General features: G+C 53.3%; 1 protein-coding gene across 4 annotated transcripts; it reads right to left on the reverse strand.

Annotated features, from left to right (window-relative positions):
• Positions 1–43: 43 nt before the first annotated feature.
• On the reverse strand, positions 44–11626 carry CACFD1 (calcium channel flower domain containing 1). Of its 4 annotated transcripts, XM_039561425.1 has the most exons (6): positions 11451–11626; positions 10536–11174; positions 5931–6003; positions 5379–5504; positions 5162–5269; positions 44–4756 (listed from the first exon to the last, which is right to left on the reverse strand). In XM_039561425.1, the coding sequence occupies exons 2-6, from the start codon at positions 10657–10659 to the stop codon at positions 4663–4665; spliced, it is 525 nt and encodes a 174-aa protein (XP_039417359.1). In that variant the 5' UTR covers positions 10660–11174; positions 11451–11626; the 3' UTR covers positions 44–4662. The 4 variants fall into 4 exon arrangements, with proteins under 4 accessions (XP_039417359.1, XP_039417358.1, XP_019140470.2 ...); XM_039561424.1 differs by lacking the exon at positions 11451–11626 and having other exon boundaries at positions 5931–9414; positions 10536–10553; XM_019284925.3 differs by lacking the exons at positions 10536–11174; positions 11451–11626 and adding an exon at positions 9148–10529.
• Positions 11627–11863: the final 237 nt, after the last annotated feature.

The raw sequence follows: 11863 nt of genomic DNA on the forward strand, positions 1-11863 counted from the left end.
AGCCTCAGGCACTCAAGGACCGTGAAAGAGGCAGAGCCAGATCTTTTGTATAAAAAGCTGCCACGTTTTATTGCTCTAAAAACACACATTACACTAGAAGCCTAATGAACAAGACCAAATACAGCTCACAAAGACGACCCAGGACAAAAGAACGGGAACAGACAAACATTCAGCTGTAGTGCAAGTGATTCCCTGTAGGAAAGACACAGTGAGTACTGACAACACCTTGTGCTAGGGTGGGTCCTTCCCACCGCGGGGTCTGACCCACCCACAAAGAGGGAGGTGGATGTGCCTCCACCACGGTTGTGTGAAGCCTCCACCTCCATCACTTTGAGATTTCAACTGCATAGTTAGTAGCAAATCAGTCTTACCCCTTTCCTGTGTGTCCTGAAAGATTAAGAACTTTTTATAAAGTATTTTTTTAGAGCTAACCCGAGGTAAAACATGGCTGCAGGAAGTGGTTGTGGCTGTGAGGAACAAATGGCCTTGCTGAGTCCAACCTGATTCCTCCCAAAAGGGCAGAAGCACAAAGGCTGGGCTGGGACATGATGTGCCCAAGCACTTGTCCAAGCTCCTGAAATGCACTTGGCACCCCGAGGGCTGGTAGAAATGCTGGCATCCTCCCATTCCTGGGACGTTCAGCCTGCTGTCACAAGGAAGCAGGGGGTAGAACAGCTTGTTTGACCCAGCCCTCCAGATGTGCCAGCTGCCATTTCACTCTACTGCAGCAGGAGACGAGAAATCACCTAAGAGAAGATGTGCTTTATCACAGCATTAATTTAAAACAGCCTAGGACAGAGGGAGAGTGATGGGCCAAAATAAAAAACACAGAAAACATTCAGTATTAAACCTACCCTTTGCTGCTGAGACCCTTTTCCAGAAAGATGTTCAGCCCTGGCTGGAACACAACTTTTTCTAAGCATGGCCTGACTACGAGAGGTCTCAAGAGCCTCTGGTTTCCACTGACCTTCTGAAGATCAGGATTTCTGGCAGCCCTGTGCTCGAGCATTCTCTTTCTCACATGGCTATGGACCAGGTCTCGGTATCTTCACTTCAGTGAAACCCTTCCCTGAAGACAGTGGATGTTTTTTCCTGAGGAAAAAATGACAGAGATGAATTGAGCTTCCCAGGGCTCGGCCTAAGGAGGAAATGCCCCACTAGGAAATGAGGTTGGACTCTTCAGCTCCTGCAAGGACCTCAGTGGAGAAACATTCTCTGAGTGACCTCCTTTCTTCAGCACAGAAAGTCCGAGGGCTTTTGCTACAACGTTTGGAGTCTGAGAAATCACAGTGGCTCTTTCCAGAGGTAGAATGGTCTCTTTATTCACTGCACACACAGAGAATCAATGGGTGTTACAAAAGCAGCTCCTGCCCAGAGCAGAAAGCTCTGCTCTGCCTTTCACGCCCAGTGGGCAGCCCCAGGGGACACGGAGCTGCCACGCACGAGTGGCACAGGCGTGGAAGAGTGGCACAGTGCATAAATGCTGCCCTGGCGACTGCTGTGACAGGCCACTGCTCCCCAGGGGTCCCTCCACTCTTGGGGCCAACAACTCGCTGTCCTCAGCGCATCGCCCGCCCCCGAGCTCTCACATCGTCTCCTTTCCGAGCAGAACCTCTTCCACAGAGCCCCTGTGGATCAGCCATCTGGCCTGGATGCCCTCAGCAGGGGTTGGGTTGAGCCTGGGAAACCTCCAGAGCAGGGTTTGAACTTCGTTTGTCCTTGCACAGCTCCAAGCACCCCGAGGGTGCCTCTAAACACAACTAACAACCACCATGCACTGGCATTTAACTACTGCGATGCTACTACTCTAAAGCTCCTTCCTATCTCCACCAAGCAGGCCCACATGGAGGTGAGACCATCCACTGTCTGTCACTACAGCTCTTAAAAGCCATGGGTGCTGTCACCAAGCCTGTCTGCAATGGTGGCAGCATCCAGCTTGGTTCCAGCTGCACACACCAGCCAAAATTCCCAAGGGTTCCCACTCCAGACAGGCCCCTGTAGGAGTAACCACGCTTGGAGCACAGATCTGAGACACCTCCAGTGTGGCAGGCACAGACCCTTCAAGCACTTGTGGCCAAAGGCTCCAGCTTGGCTCTTTCAGAGGAGTCCCTGAGGCCCATTTTCAGCTCAGGGCTGAGCTTTGCCACCCGCTCACAGTGGCAGATTGATGCAGATTGTTCCCTTGCCTCAGCCCCAGGGTCGGACCCTGCTGCCACAAAACACACGGTGACAGCACTGCTGGGACTTCTGCCTCAGTGCCAAGGGTGCAGAGCTGTGTCAAGGAGCACCCAGCACCCAGCTGCCCCAGCCCCAGGAGCCATGGCAGGAGGACAGTCAGACTAAGCCAACGAGGGTCCCACCAGTTCTGTGCTTCCCCAGAGCACCCTGGAAGTCTCAGCCCTTCACCTCTGCTTTGCCTTTCGCCTCCTGTCACTAAAGCTACTGCAGAACTACTCACAGAGCAAAGCTGTCACTACCAGAGACATTTACATGCATCACTCTGCAACATTCCTCTACTAAACACTACAGAACTCCCCACATCCCCCTGAAATCAAAGCACGTGCCCATTCCTGAGGCAGGACGCTGCCCTTGCAGCACCCACAGGTTATTCCCTCTGGAGTATCCCAGATTCCTCCTGCAGCACCCATCCCTGCAGGCAGCAGGAGCCTGTGGGCCAATGGCCCACGCACTGCATTCAGCACCAGGGATCAGCCCAGGGCTGGAGGCTCCAAACCAGCACAGCTTTTATGGAAAAAAGCTGCCTTTATGGAAAAAAATCCAGGCTGGTGGTGCCTGCTCTGCATCCCAGACAAGGGGTGTCAGAGCAATCCCAGTTCAAAGGCCGGGAGGAATGGGGCTTAGCACAAAAAGGGCCACATCCAGCTGCAAGGGCCTCTGGAAATCCTAACCAGTGTGAATCCTCACAGCTCCTGAGCCCCAGGGCAGAAGCAGCAGCTCACAGGAGCCAGCTTGAGGAAGGGCAGGGTCTAAAGAGAGTTCTCAGCATGGGCTGAGACCCCTCTGACAGACAGCACCCGGCCTCCAGCAGCATTTCTCAGACCACAGCACAACCCCTCTGTACCCAAGGATTCAAATGGGGACACAGAGTGCTGGTGGCTTCCCCAATTCAGCAGTTACAGCCCAGTTTTCCTCCCTTCTCTCTCCCAGAAGAGGGGGGAAACACAGTTTGTCAAGCTTGTGGGCCAGAACAAGACAAAGGGGTCAAAGGACAACACACTTCTTTGGAAGAGTCTGAGAAACTCTGAAGGCTGAAATTGGATTTTGCAGCAGCCAGGGCTGTCCCTGGATTCAGAGACCCCTGGTGAAATGAGGCAGCCCTGTGAAGGACAGGAAACAGAGCACTCCTTTCTCCTATATCCAGAGAAAATGAGCCCCATCAAAATACTTAAATAACTAGAAATAAATTATTCCCCTTTTTCCTAATCAAAACAAAAAGCAACCATATAAAAATCAAATAAATTAAAATCCCCAGGACGAACTGTGACGAGAAGAGGGGGATCTGGACTTAGTGAGCAGTTTTGTACCTCGTGGTACAAAGCAAACAGAAAATAAAATGTGAAAACCACAGAGAGTGCCTGGAATAATAAAGTAAAACATCCCAGCTGTCCACACTGAAGTGGTGCAGCCACCTCTCTGCTTGCACAGGAAGGATGTGCCACCTTCCCATACAAAACCAGCTCTGGATTAATGCAAAAATTCACAGTCCCAAAGACGAAGGCCGTACCAGGCAAGCAAAGAGCAGGTCCCTTCACAGCGGGATGCAGGGAGGTAACAGAGCAGAGTCCCAGGCTAACGAGGCAGGAATGCTCTTGCACATCTGTACCCTCACACCAGCAAAAAATCCCACCTGGCTCGAGAAGCAACGCCCTTTTCAGCTGAGGTACAGCACACCTTGTTTCCCTTCTCCCCCAGTAAAACAGCGAGGCTTAAGAAATGTGCCCTTATTAAGACAAAGTAATTAATTCTTATAATTCAAGTAAATTGCAGTAACTGCCTGCAGCTGTATCCAGAGGAAGCAGGGACTGTGCTTTGTAGGTCCCAGGATCTGCCCAGCAGCTCTGGCAGCTCCCCTGCAGAGATGGATTTTATCTTCATATGGGTTTTTGCTGGAAGTCCTTTCCTGTGCAGCGACGCCTCCAGTGCCTGGTCTCATATTAAAATAGACCCAGTGGAAGAAGACCAAGCTAAAGCACCAGGGGGTTTTGCAAACCCTGGTTTAGGTGTTGTGCCTGGGAAGGGCCATCCCAGAAAGTGTTCCTAAACACACAGAACCTGCACTGGCAGGTCCTCTGTCCCTCCTCAGCCATCCAGAGGGCAGTTCCCAAAGGGGCACTCCAAAAAAAAAAAAAGGCTGGGAAAGCAGCACTTAGAGAGCCAGCACCTCTGCAGCAAAAAGAAAAAAAAAGATTAAAAAATGAGATATTGGGTGGAGGGTTGAGAGAGGAAGCGACGTGCTGAGGTCTGGCTGCTGGTGTGAGGAGAGGACACAGCCTGCCCCAGCCCCTGAGATTTCCAGTTGCTGCAGTGTCCAGGGAAATCGTGGTGTAGCAGGGAGTGGAGCAGACAGAGGGAAGGGCAGAGTGGATTTCCACATCTTCACCATCTCAGTGTCCAGGAGAGGCTGCCCCGAGCTCGTGTCCTTCAGAGAGCCTGTCCCTCCAGGGTCCCCGTGAGCTTCTCTTCATCCATCTGCTTCTGCTGCTGGTGGATGCGGGCGTAGGAAATGGCATCTCCCCTGTGGAGAGAAGGGAGAGCGTGGGGATGGCAGAGATATGGCCCAGCTGGGGCCTGGCTCTCCATGCCAAGGGATTCCAGGAGGGAAACCAGACTTGCTGGCCCTCTCCAATCCCCCAAAGCTGCTCTCTGTCCCAGAGCTGGGTCCATCCACCCAACAGCTGCAGAAAGAGGAGTGGGACCCTCAGGACAACCTGGTCTGGATTCCCAAAAGCTCAGAGCTTCAGCAACCCCCAGGACCTTCCCTCCCAGGGCTCTGAGATGAGGCAGATTTTCTCTGGCCACATTTACCCCTCAGCCCAGTTTGTGCAAGAGGAAAGCAGAGACTTAGAGAGGCAGATGGGGCAAGGCCTGGAGCTCCATCTCCCCCTTCCCTGCCCTCCACGAGCAGCTGGACCTCTCTTACTTCTTTCCAAGGGCTGACAGGCCGTAGAGCACCCCGGTGGCGAAGGCGATGGCGTTGCCGAAGAGCGTGGTCAGCGTCAGGCTGAGCGTGACGGGGAACACGGCCATCCTGGAAGACAGGGGCAGCCCTCAGAGCCGGGCCCCGCTCCCCACGGGATGCAGGGATGTTCATTCCCCAGGATGTGTGCACCACCATCCCCCAGGAACATCCTCCTCACCCGCAGTAGAAAGCTGCTTTCTGCCAGGCCCGCAGCCTGTCGGCCCTCGCGGACACGGCGTTGGCGAACTCGATGAACTGGCAGCAGAAAGGGGCCTCACACAGGAACAGGATGAAGGCGTTGAGCCTCCAGAGAGAGCAAACCAGAGTTAATCCTGCTGGGTAGTCACCCAGAGTGAGGGTCAGCAATGCCCCCCAGCCCCACAGAGACCGGACACTCCATGCTCCATGCAGGTGAAGGAAATGGTGAGGCTGGACCCCACTATGCTCCCCCCTGCATCTTGATAATTTCCAAACTTCCAAGCCCTGCTGCCCCAGACTTATTTTGGACAAGGGTATCTCAGTATTTACCTAAAAATGCGTAAAGAAGTCATATAAATAGAATAACCTAACATTTCAACCTGCCTGATGGAGCAAGATCTGGCAATTCCCAGAGCATGACGGGCATTTCACTCCCATCCACTGCCCACGTAGGGCAGATCTGTCCCCTTCAGTGGGCTCTGGTTAACAACACCTCCCTCCCAGCAGGAAAATGAAAAGAAACTCTGCTCACATCATCCACACGCCGGCTGCAATGTTCAGGGGGTTGATGGTGACACAGTTCCAGAGACCAGCAAAGGCACAGGCTGGAAAGAAAGAGGCTTTCAATGACCACAAAGACCAACCCCATGTGCCCTTGGTCTGCACCTGTGGGCACTGCACAGCAGCACAGGAGGGAGGACAGAAAGGTCTGGTGGCCCAAAAGGAGCCTGGAATGCTGGGAAGAGCCCTCCTCTGGTATCCTTTTGCTCTGAGTGCTGTTCCAACAATTATTTCCCTTGTGTTGAACAGCATTTGCTTCCACATGGAGCCCAGGACGTGCACCTGGATTTTGTGTGCCAAGGAATTACTGCTTTGTCCCAAGGTGGACAGGCAGTGCCAGCAGGCTCCATCTCTGAGCAGCACAGGGCAAGTTCAGCACACACAGGACTTGCACACAGGCAAATAATAAACACAGCAGAGGTGAACCCAGCCTCTGCCACTCGCTGCTGCTTCTGTGCAGCTTCACCAGACACGGGCAGAAAAGAGCCAAGTTTGGGTCTCTGATAACACAAAAGCAAGTGAATAAAGCCCAAAATAATCCTGGCTCTGTAACTCAGGGAGGGGAATCAGGCAGCAGCAACCAAGCTGAGCTGCATCCACCTCCTTGCTGCCTCATTAAACTTGCAGAGTGTTCCCGGCACCTGATATGGCTCCTTCCCTCTGTCAATGCCGGAGCCGGCACCGGGAACTCGAGCCCAAGTGGGAGGGCAGGAACACGGGCTGAGTAAACTACATCACACTGCAAAACTCCAGCTAAAATTAATTCTATAGCCTTTAAAGCCTGTCTTGGGGATGATGGAGAGCAGAAGAGTCCCTCTCTGAGGATGAGACCAGCCCTGGATTGGGGATTTCAAGTGTATGCTAAGGGCATCCCTGAGCAGAGCTGCTGTGAGCAGCCCTGACCTTCAAAAGCCTGACACATGCTTGCAAGGTTTCTTTTAAACAGTCAGTGCTGAATCCTCAAAGTTCCTTTAAAAATAGTTATCCTCGTTTACCAGGCTGGGAAGCAGAATTGCAGGCAAGGTCACCGAAGGTCATCCCACAAGCAAATGACCTCCTGGTCTTAGGAAACACCAAAAAACGTTATTTTTTAACACTTCCTAGAACTAATTCCACAGGACCCAAAATCTTTTCGAGAATCCTGCAAGAACAAGATCAGCTAGCAGAGGGGATACACCAGAGGATGTGTTAGTACCTGTGCTCCATGGGCATTTCTCATCCTCCCATCCCACAGGGACAGGTGTCAGTGTCCCCACATTGCAGGGGAAACTGAGGCACTGGGGTGGGATGATCTGTTCATGGTCACACTTGCAAACAGCTGGAGAGGAGCAATGGCAAGCAGGATTCCTGGGAGCTGGAAAAGCAATGGCAAGCAGGATTCCTGGGAGCTGTGGGCACAACACGGGGGGTTCCAATTCCCTGTGACCACCAAACCCTTGGATGCTGATGGAAGAGGAGCTTGGGGGAAGCATTTGTTGTCCCCCAGGAAAGGACACCCCTGACAATAATGCTGAGTGACTTTCTGGCACTTTATAATCAGCAGAACAGCAAAGCCACTCAGCTATCCCCACAACACAGCCAGGGCTGGGGCAGGACCCTGCCTTGCTGAGCAGCACAGCAGAGCACAGAGGTCTGGGCAGTTCCCAGCAGGTCTCCACCACACAACAAACCAAGGGAAGCAGAATGTTCTTTTCCAAGCAAGTTTTTTTTCCTAATCAAACCAACCAGGGGTTGTTTTGCCACAGTTCTGGTTTGGTTTTGTCCTCAAACACTCCAAAACAACCCTGCAGCAGTCCTGGCTCAGCAACCACCCCGCTTGCCAGAGGACTAATGACCCAGGAAGCAGAGCTGAGCAAGCCCCACGTCAGCAGGAAAGGAGTCAAAGGTTTGGGATCACAGGAGCACTGCCCCCAGAGCTGCTGCCAACAGCCAGAGAGACACAGAACAACTCGGTGACCTCGGGTCTCCTTTGCAGAGCTGCTCATCCCACAGCAGCCTGGAACATCCTTGTCCCGCCGGGGCAGGATCAGCTCCTGAGGCAGGAACCTGATCCCACCCCTGCCAAGCCAGAGGCTTCTTTTTGAAAGATTTTCTTTTTGAACGCAGGCCTCACAACAGGCTTAAAATGCAGATAATGCTCAGTGGCACGTAAGCTATGGGAGACAGACAGTTCTGCCATTTGTTTAACTGCTGTCCCATCCCAAATCCCTGAGGAAGCACAAATAACTGGGAGCTAAAATGAGGGGGGAAGGACACCCTTCCCTACAAAGGCTCTATTCATTTCCAGCAGCTGGTCACTGTCCTCAACACAAACTTATTTTTGCTCCTAGAGCGTTTTACAAAAGCCACAGGCTCTCCTCGTCCCATTACAAACAGGAACACAAGGGAGAGAAGGGACTTGGCCAAGGTCACCAAGCCAGAGCGTGCAAGAGCCAGAAGCGGATCCTGAACCTTGTCTGTCTGGTTCTTGCTCCAGCCCTCGGATTTTTCTGGCTGAAGCAAGTTGTGGCTGCAGGTGTTTGCATGTGGCAGATGTTGTCTGCTGGTCTCACCTCCGCTAACGATGTTTCTCTTCCTTTCTGAGGGAATTTTTCCTTCTGTAAGAAATAATCCAGCACCACAATCCAGTTGCTCACAATCCTTATAAATTAGTTCTGTTCTTTCACAGCGAGCTGTGAGAACAGCAGCAAACCTTAGCCATACTGGATTATTCATCACCTCTTCTCCAAACCATCCACCTTCAACAAGGTGATGCTGAACAAGCAGCATTTTGAAGAGGAATGTTGGTAGCATGGGGCACTGGTTGTTTTTTCCACAATCTCCCTTTTCCCTGCTCATAAGGGGAGTTTGTGCCTCGTTCTCTGCCTGATAAAGAGACAGTCAGGGCTCCAGAGCAAGCTGTCACTCCCCAGATCTTTGGCAAACCCTCTTAAGAACCTGGCTCTTCTTCCAAAAGCTTCTCCCAGACTCACCCAAATACATAAAACTCTCATCTTTCCTGTAAAAACAAGCCACGAGTTCGCAGAGCCGTGAACAAAAGGTTGGGAAAATAATCCAAGTATAATTCAGCTGCTTTGAAACATAAAGACAGAGAGGGGGAAGAAAATAAACTTGCACTTTGAAGGCACTCAGGAGCAGCTCTAGCACGAGGCTGGCAGTGCCACCAGCGTGACCCATCAGCTCCTCACCCTCCATCCACGTCACCTTGAGCTCTGCACGGGACAGAAGCGCAGGAAAAGCGCCGAGGCTCCAGCTACAGCCACAGCCCGTGGGAAAGATGCTGCTGCTCTGAACCCCCATCTGGGACTGCTCCACAGACACTTCCCAGCTGGTTCTCCTGGCTGCCGGCCGGGCCAGGAGCGCGGGGGCCTCCGGCAGGGCACGGCGAGGCCGCGGCGTTTGGCCCCATCAGAGCAGTCCCACCAAATCCTGTCACACCTCCAGAATTTCAGCACCTAGGACATGAAACGGTGAGAGCAGCACATGTTTTACCAGCCCGGCCAAAAAGGGCTGTCAGGAGCCTGCCCAGCGATAGCACAGGGTGCAAATGTCAGCTCCAAAAACACCGTGGGGTTGTGCAGCCCAGACCCGAGGCAAAAGGCAGGCATGGGAAGGGGCAGGGGGAGAGGGGAATCAGACACAAAGCTCCAGCTGATGGAATAAATCAGGGCTGACTACACTGGCTGAGAAATCCTCTTGTTTAACTTGAAGTCGTGGACCTGAAGCAGAAGAAATTCTCCATCCTGTGCTCTGCAGGAGATCAGACTAAGCAGTCATAACAGTCCCTCCCGCTTTTAAGAGCTATTAATCTCTCCACAGAATGTAGCAAAACAGCACTCCAGGACAGGCTGATTCCTGGCAAAGTTGCTGAGACTCTTTCCCTGGGAAAATTTTTTTCAGCAGCAGGTAATTCCGAGCTCAGCCAACTCACTCTGCGTCTGCAGCTCCATTCTCTGTGTCCTACCCAACCCCTTAAAAACACACAGCACAAACCAAAAGCATTCTTCGCCTTCAGTAAAACCCACGGGCAGGCCTTCTGCAATCAGCAACAGGAGTAACAGGAAACACGCTCTGACAGTCAGGATGGGGGGGGAAAAAAAACAAGTTGCAGGAACATATAAACACCCAAAAGTCAAATAGGATGAACCAAACCCTGTGGCCGCTCTTCTAGCCCTCACCTGACCCCTCTGGGCCTGGTGCTCACAGTAAAATCATCTAATTTGCCTGCCCACAGCCCTCCTGCAGCAGCAGGGGCCCAGCTGCCGCTCCCATCGCTGCCAGGAGTGCCGTGCCCAAGGAGAAGCTCGGGGATTTGCCCCGGGTGCCAAAGCTCAGCAGGTCCGGTGAGCACAGAGCACATCCCCCGTGGGCAGCTGAAGCCACCCCGCTCCAGGCACGGCCCCCGCTCTCCCTTCGGCCCCAAACACAGCAAAGCGGCGGCCAGAGCCGGCACCAACCCACGAGCCCCAAAGCCCTTCGCGGCACAGCCGCCCTGCACCGAAGGCGGCAGGAGCCCCAGACGAGCTCTGTCATGCAGGAGGGGGAGCTTTTGGCTGCGAGGGAAGGGGATACTCACACATGCCCCCGATGACCCCGGCAATCCTGCAGAGCCACCTGTACCACCAGGTCATGCCCTCCTCGGCGGAGGCAGCCGCTGGCTCGGGGGCTGCTGCTGGGAACTGCTCATCCTGCGAGCTCATCTCCCCCCGGCTGCCGGCGGCTCAGCGCCCTGCTGCCCACCCGAGCGCCAGGCGACACCCCCTCCTCCAGCCAGCCCAGGGGACAGCCCCTAAAGCCAGGCCTGTCCCCGTGTCCCCATGCAGGGCCCGGCCCCCCAGGGCTGACAATGGAGGGGCTCTGGCTGCGGAGCGATGCCAGCGGCCCTGGAGCTGCTCCAGTGCGTCCCGAGCTGCATTGTGGGTCCCCCCCGGCAGCAGGCAGGGCTTTGCCTTTGATGTCACTCGCATTAAAGGGCTGTGGGCAGAGCTCTGCTGCACGGATTCATCGGCACAGACACCGCCACGCACCCCGCGCCTGGGGCTGCGGGCACGGCAGCTCTGGATGCCGCCTGTTATCCAGGCAAGCCGGTGTTTGCTTTTCCAGGATGGGAAACAGGAATCCTCGCAGTGATGGGAATTGAACGCTGTTACAAAATTGTGCCCTCCAGGTTAAGAGGGTCGCGCTCCCCGGATCTGACTGGAATCAGGTTTTCTCCCTAGAAAATGGGAGCAGAAGTAGCACTTTGTAAGTAGATACCCCAGCTGGCAGCCCGTTGGTGTCCAAACAAATGGGACAGGGGAACACCCTGAATTCTCCTAAACTATGAAGGCAACAGCTGCATTTTGTGCAGATGAACATGGAGCACAACCAGAGCCCGATCTGGAACAATAAATAGCAGTGAGACTTGGGATCCAGAGCAGAGTGGGAAGACAGATCCCATCTGCTAAAAGGTTACAGAAAAAGGATTAAGGAAAGGATGTCTTTTCATTACCATCTCCTGTCAGACAGGAAATGAAGGCCCAGGGCCTGCATCACCCACGCACTGCAGTGGGATAGCTGATGTCTCCAGCTCCTCGAGGATCTCACTTCAGGATTCTACTTTCTGGCTCTTCCAGGAATGGAACGTAAATCTGGAGGCTGGCAAGCAGAAAACTCCAGGTTTAACCAGCAAAAAAAAAAAAAACCAACTGTTAATTAAGAAGAATATTTGTGGTTGTAGAAGGATGTCAGAATCCAACTGAGAGAAAGCAGGAGCAGGGTTAAAACTGCCCAGGCAGAACCATTTATTGCATTCAGCATGAAGAGCAAGTGCAGATGTGTTCAGCCAGGCTCCAGGTGCAGAAAAGACCCCTTAAGCAGTATATTGTGATTTTGAGGAGGATGACAGATTTGGACCAAAGCACA

Source organism: Corvus cornix, chromosome 17, assembly GCF_000738735.6.
Source record: "Corvus cornix cornix isolate S_Up_H32 chromosome 17, ASM73873v5, whole genome shotgun sequence".
Taxonomy (NCBI): domain Eukaryota; kingdom Metazoa; phylum Chordata; class Aves; order Passeriformes; family Corvidae; genus Corvus; species Corvus cornix.

Excerpts from the sequence above, each read along its gene's own strand:
- CACFD1 (XM_039561424.1), bottom strand. The coding sequence starts at position 6,223 with ATGTGGAAGCAAATGCTGTTCAACACAAGGGAAATAATTGTTGGAACA. Across the intron at positions 5,505-5,930 it reads GCAGCCGGCGTGTGGATGAT|GCTCAACGCCTTCATCCTGT; the intron begins GTGAGCAGAGTT and ends CTCTCTCTGGAG. Across the intron at positions 5,270-5,378 it reads AAAGCAGCTTTCTACTGCGG|GATGGCCGTGTTCCCCGTCA; the intron begins GTGAGGAGGATG and ends CCTGTCTTCCAG.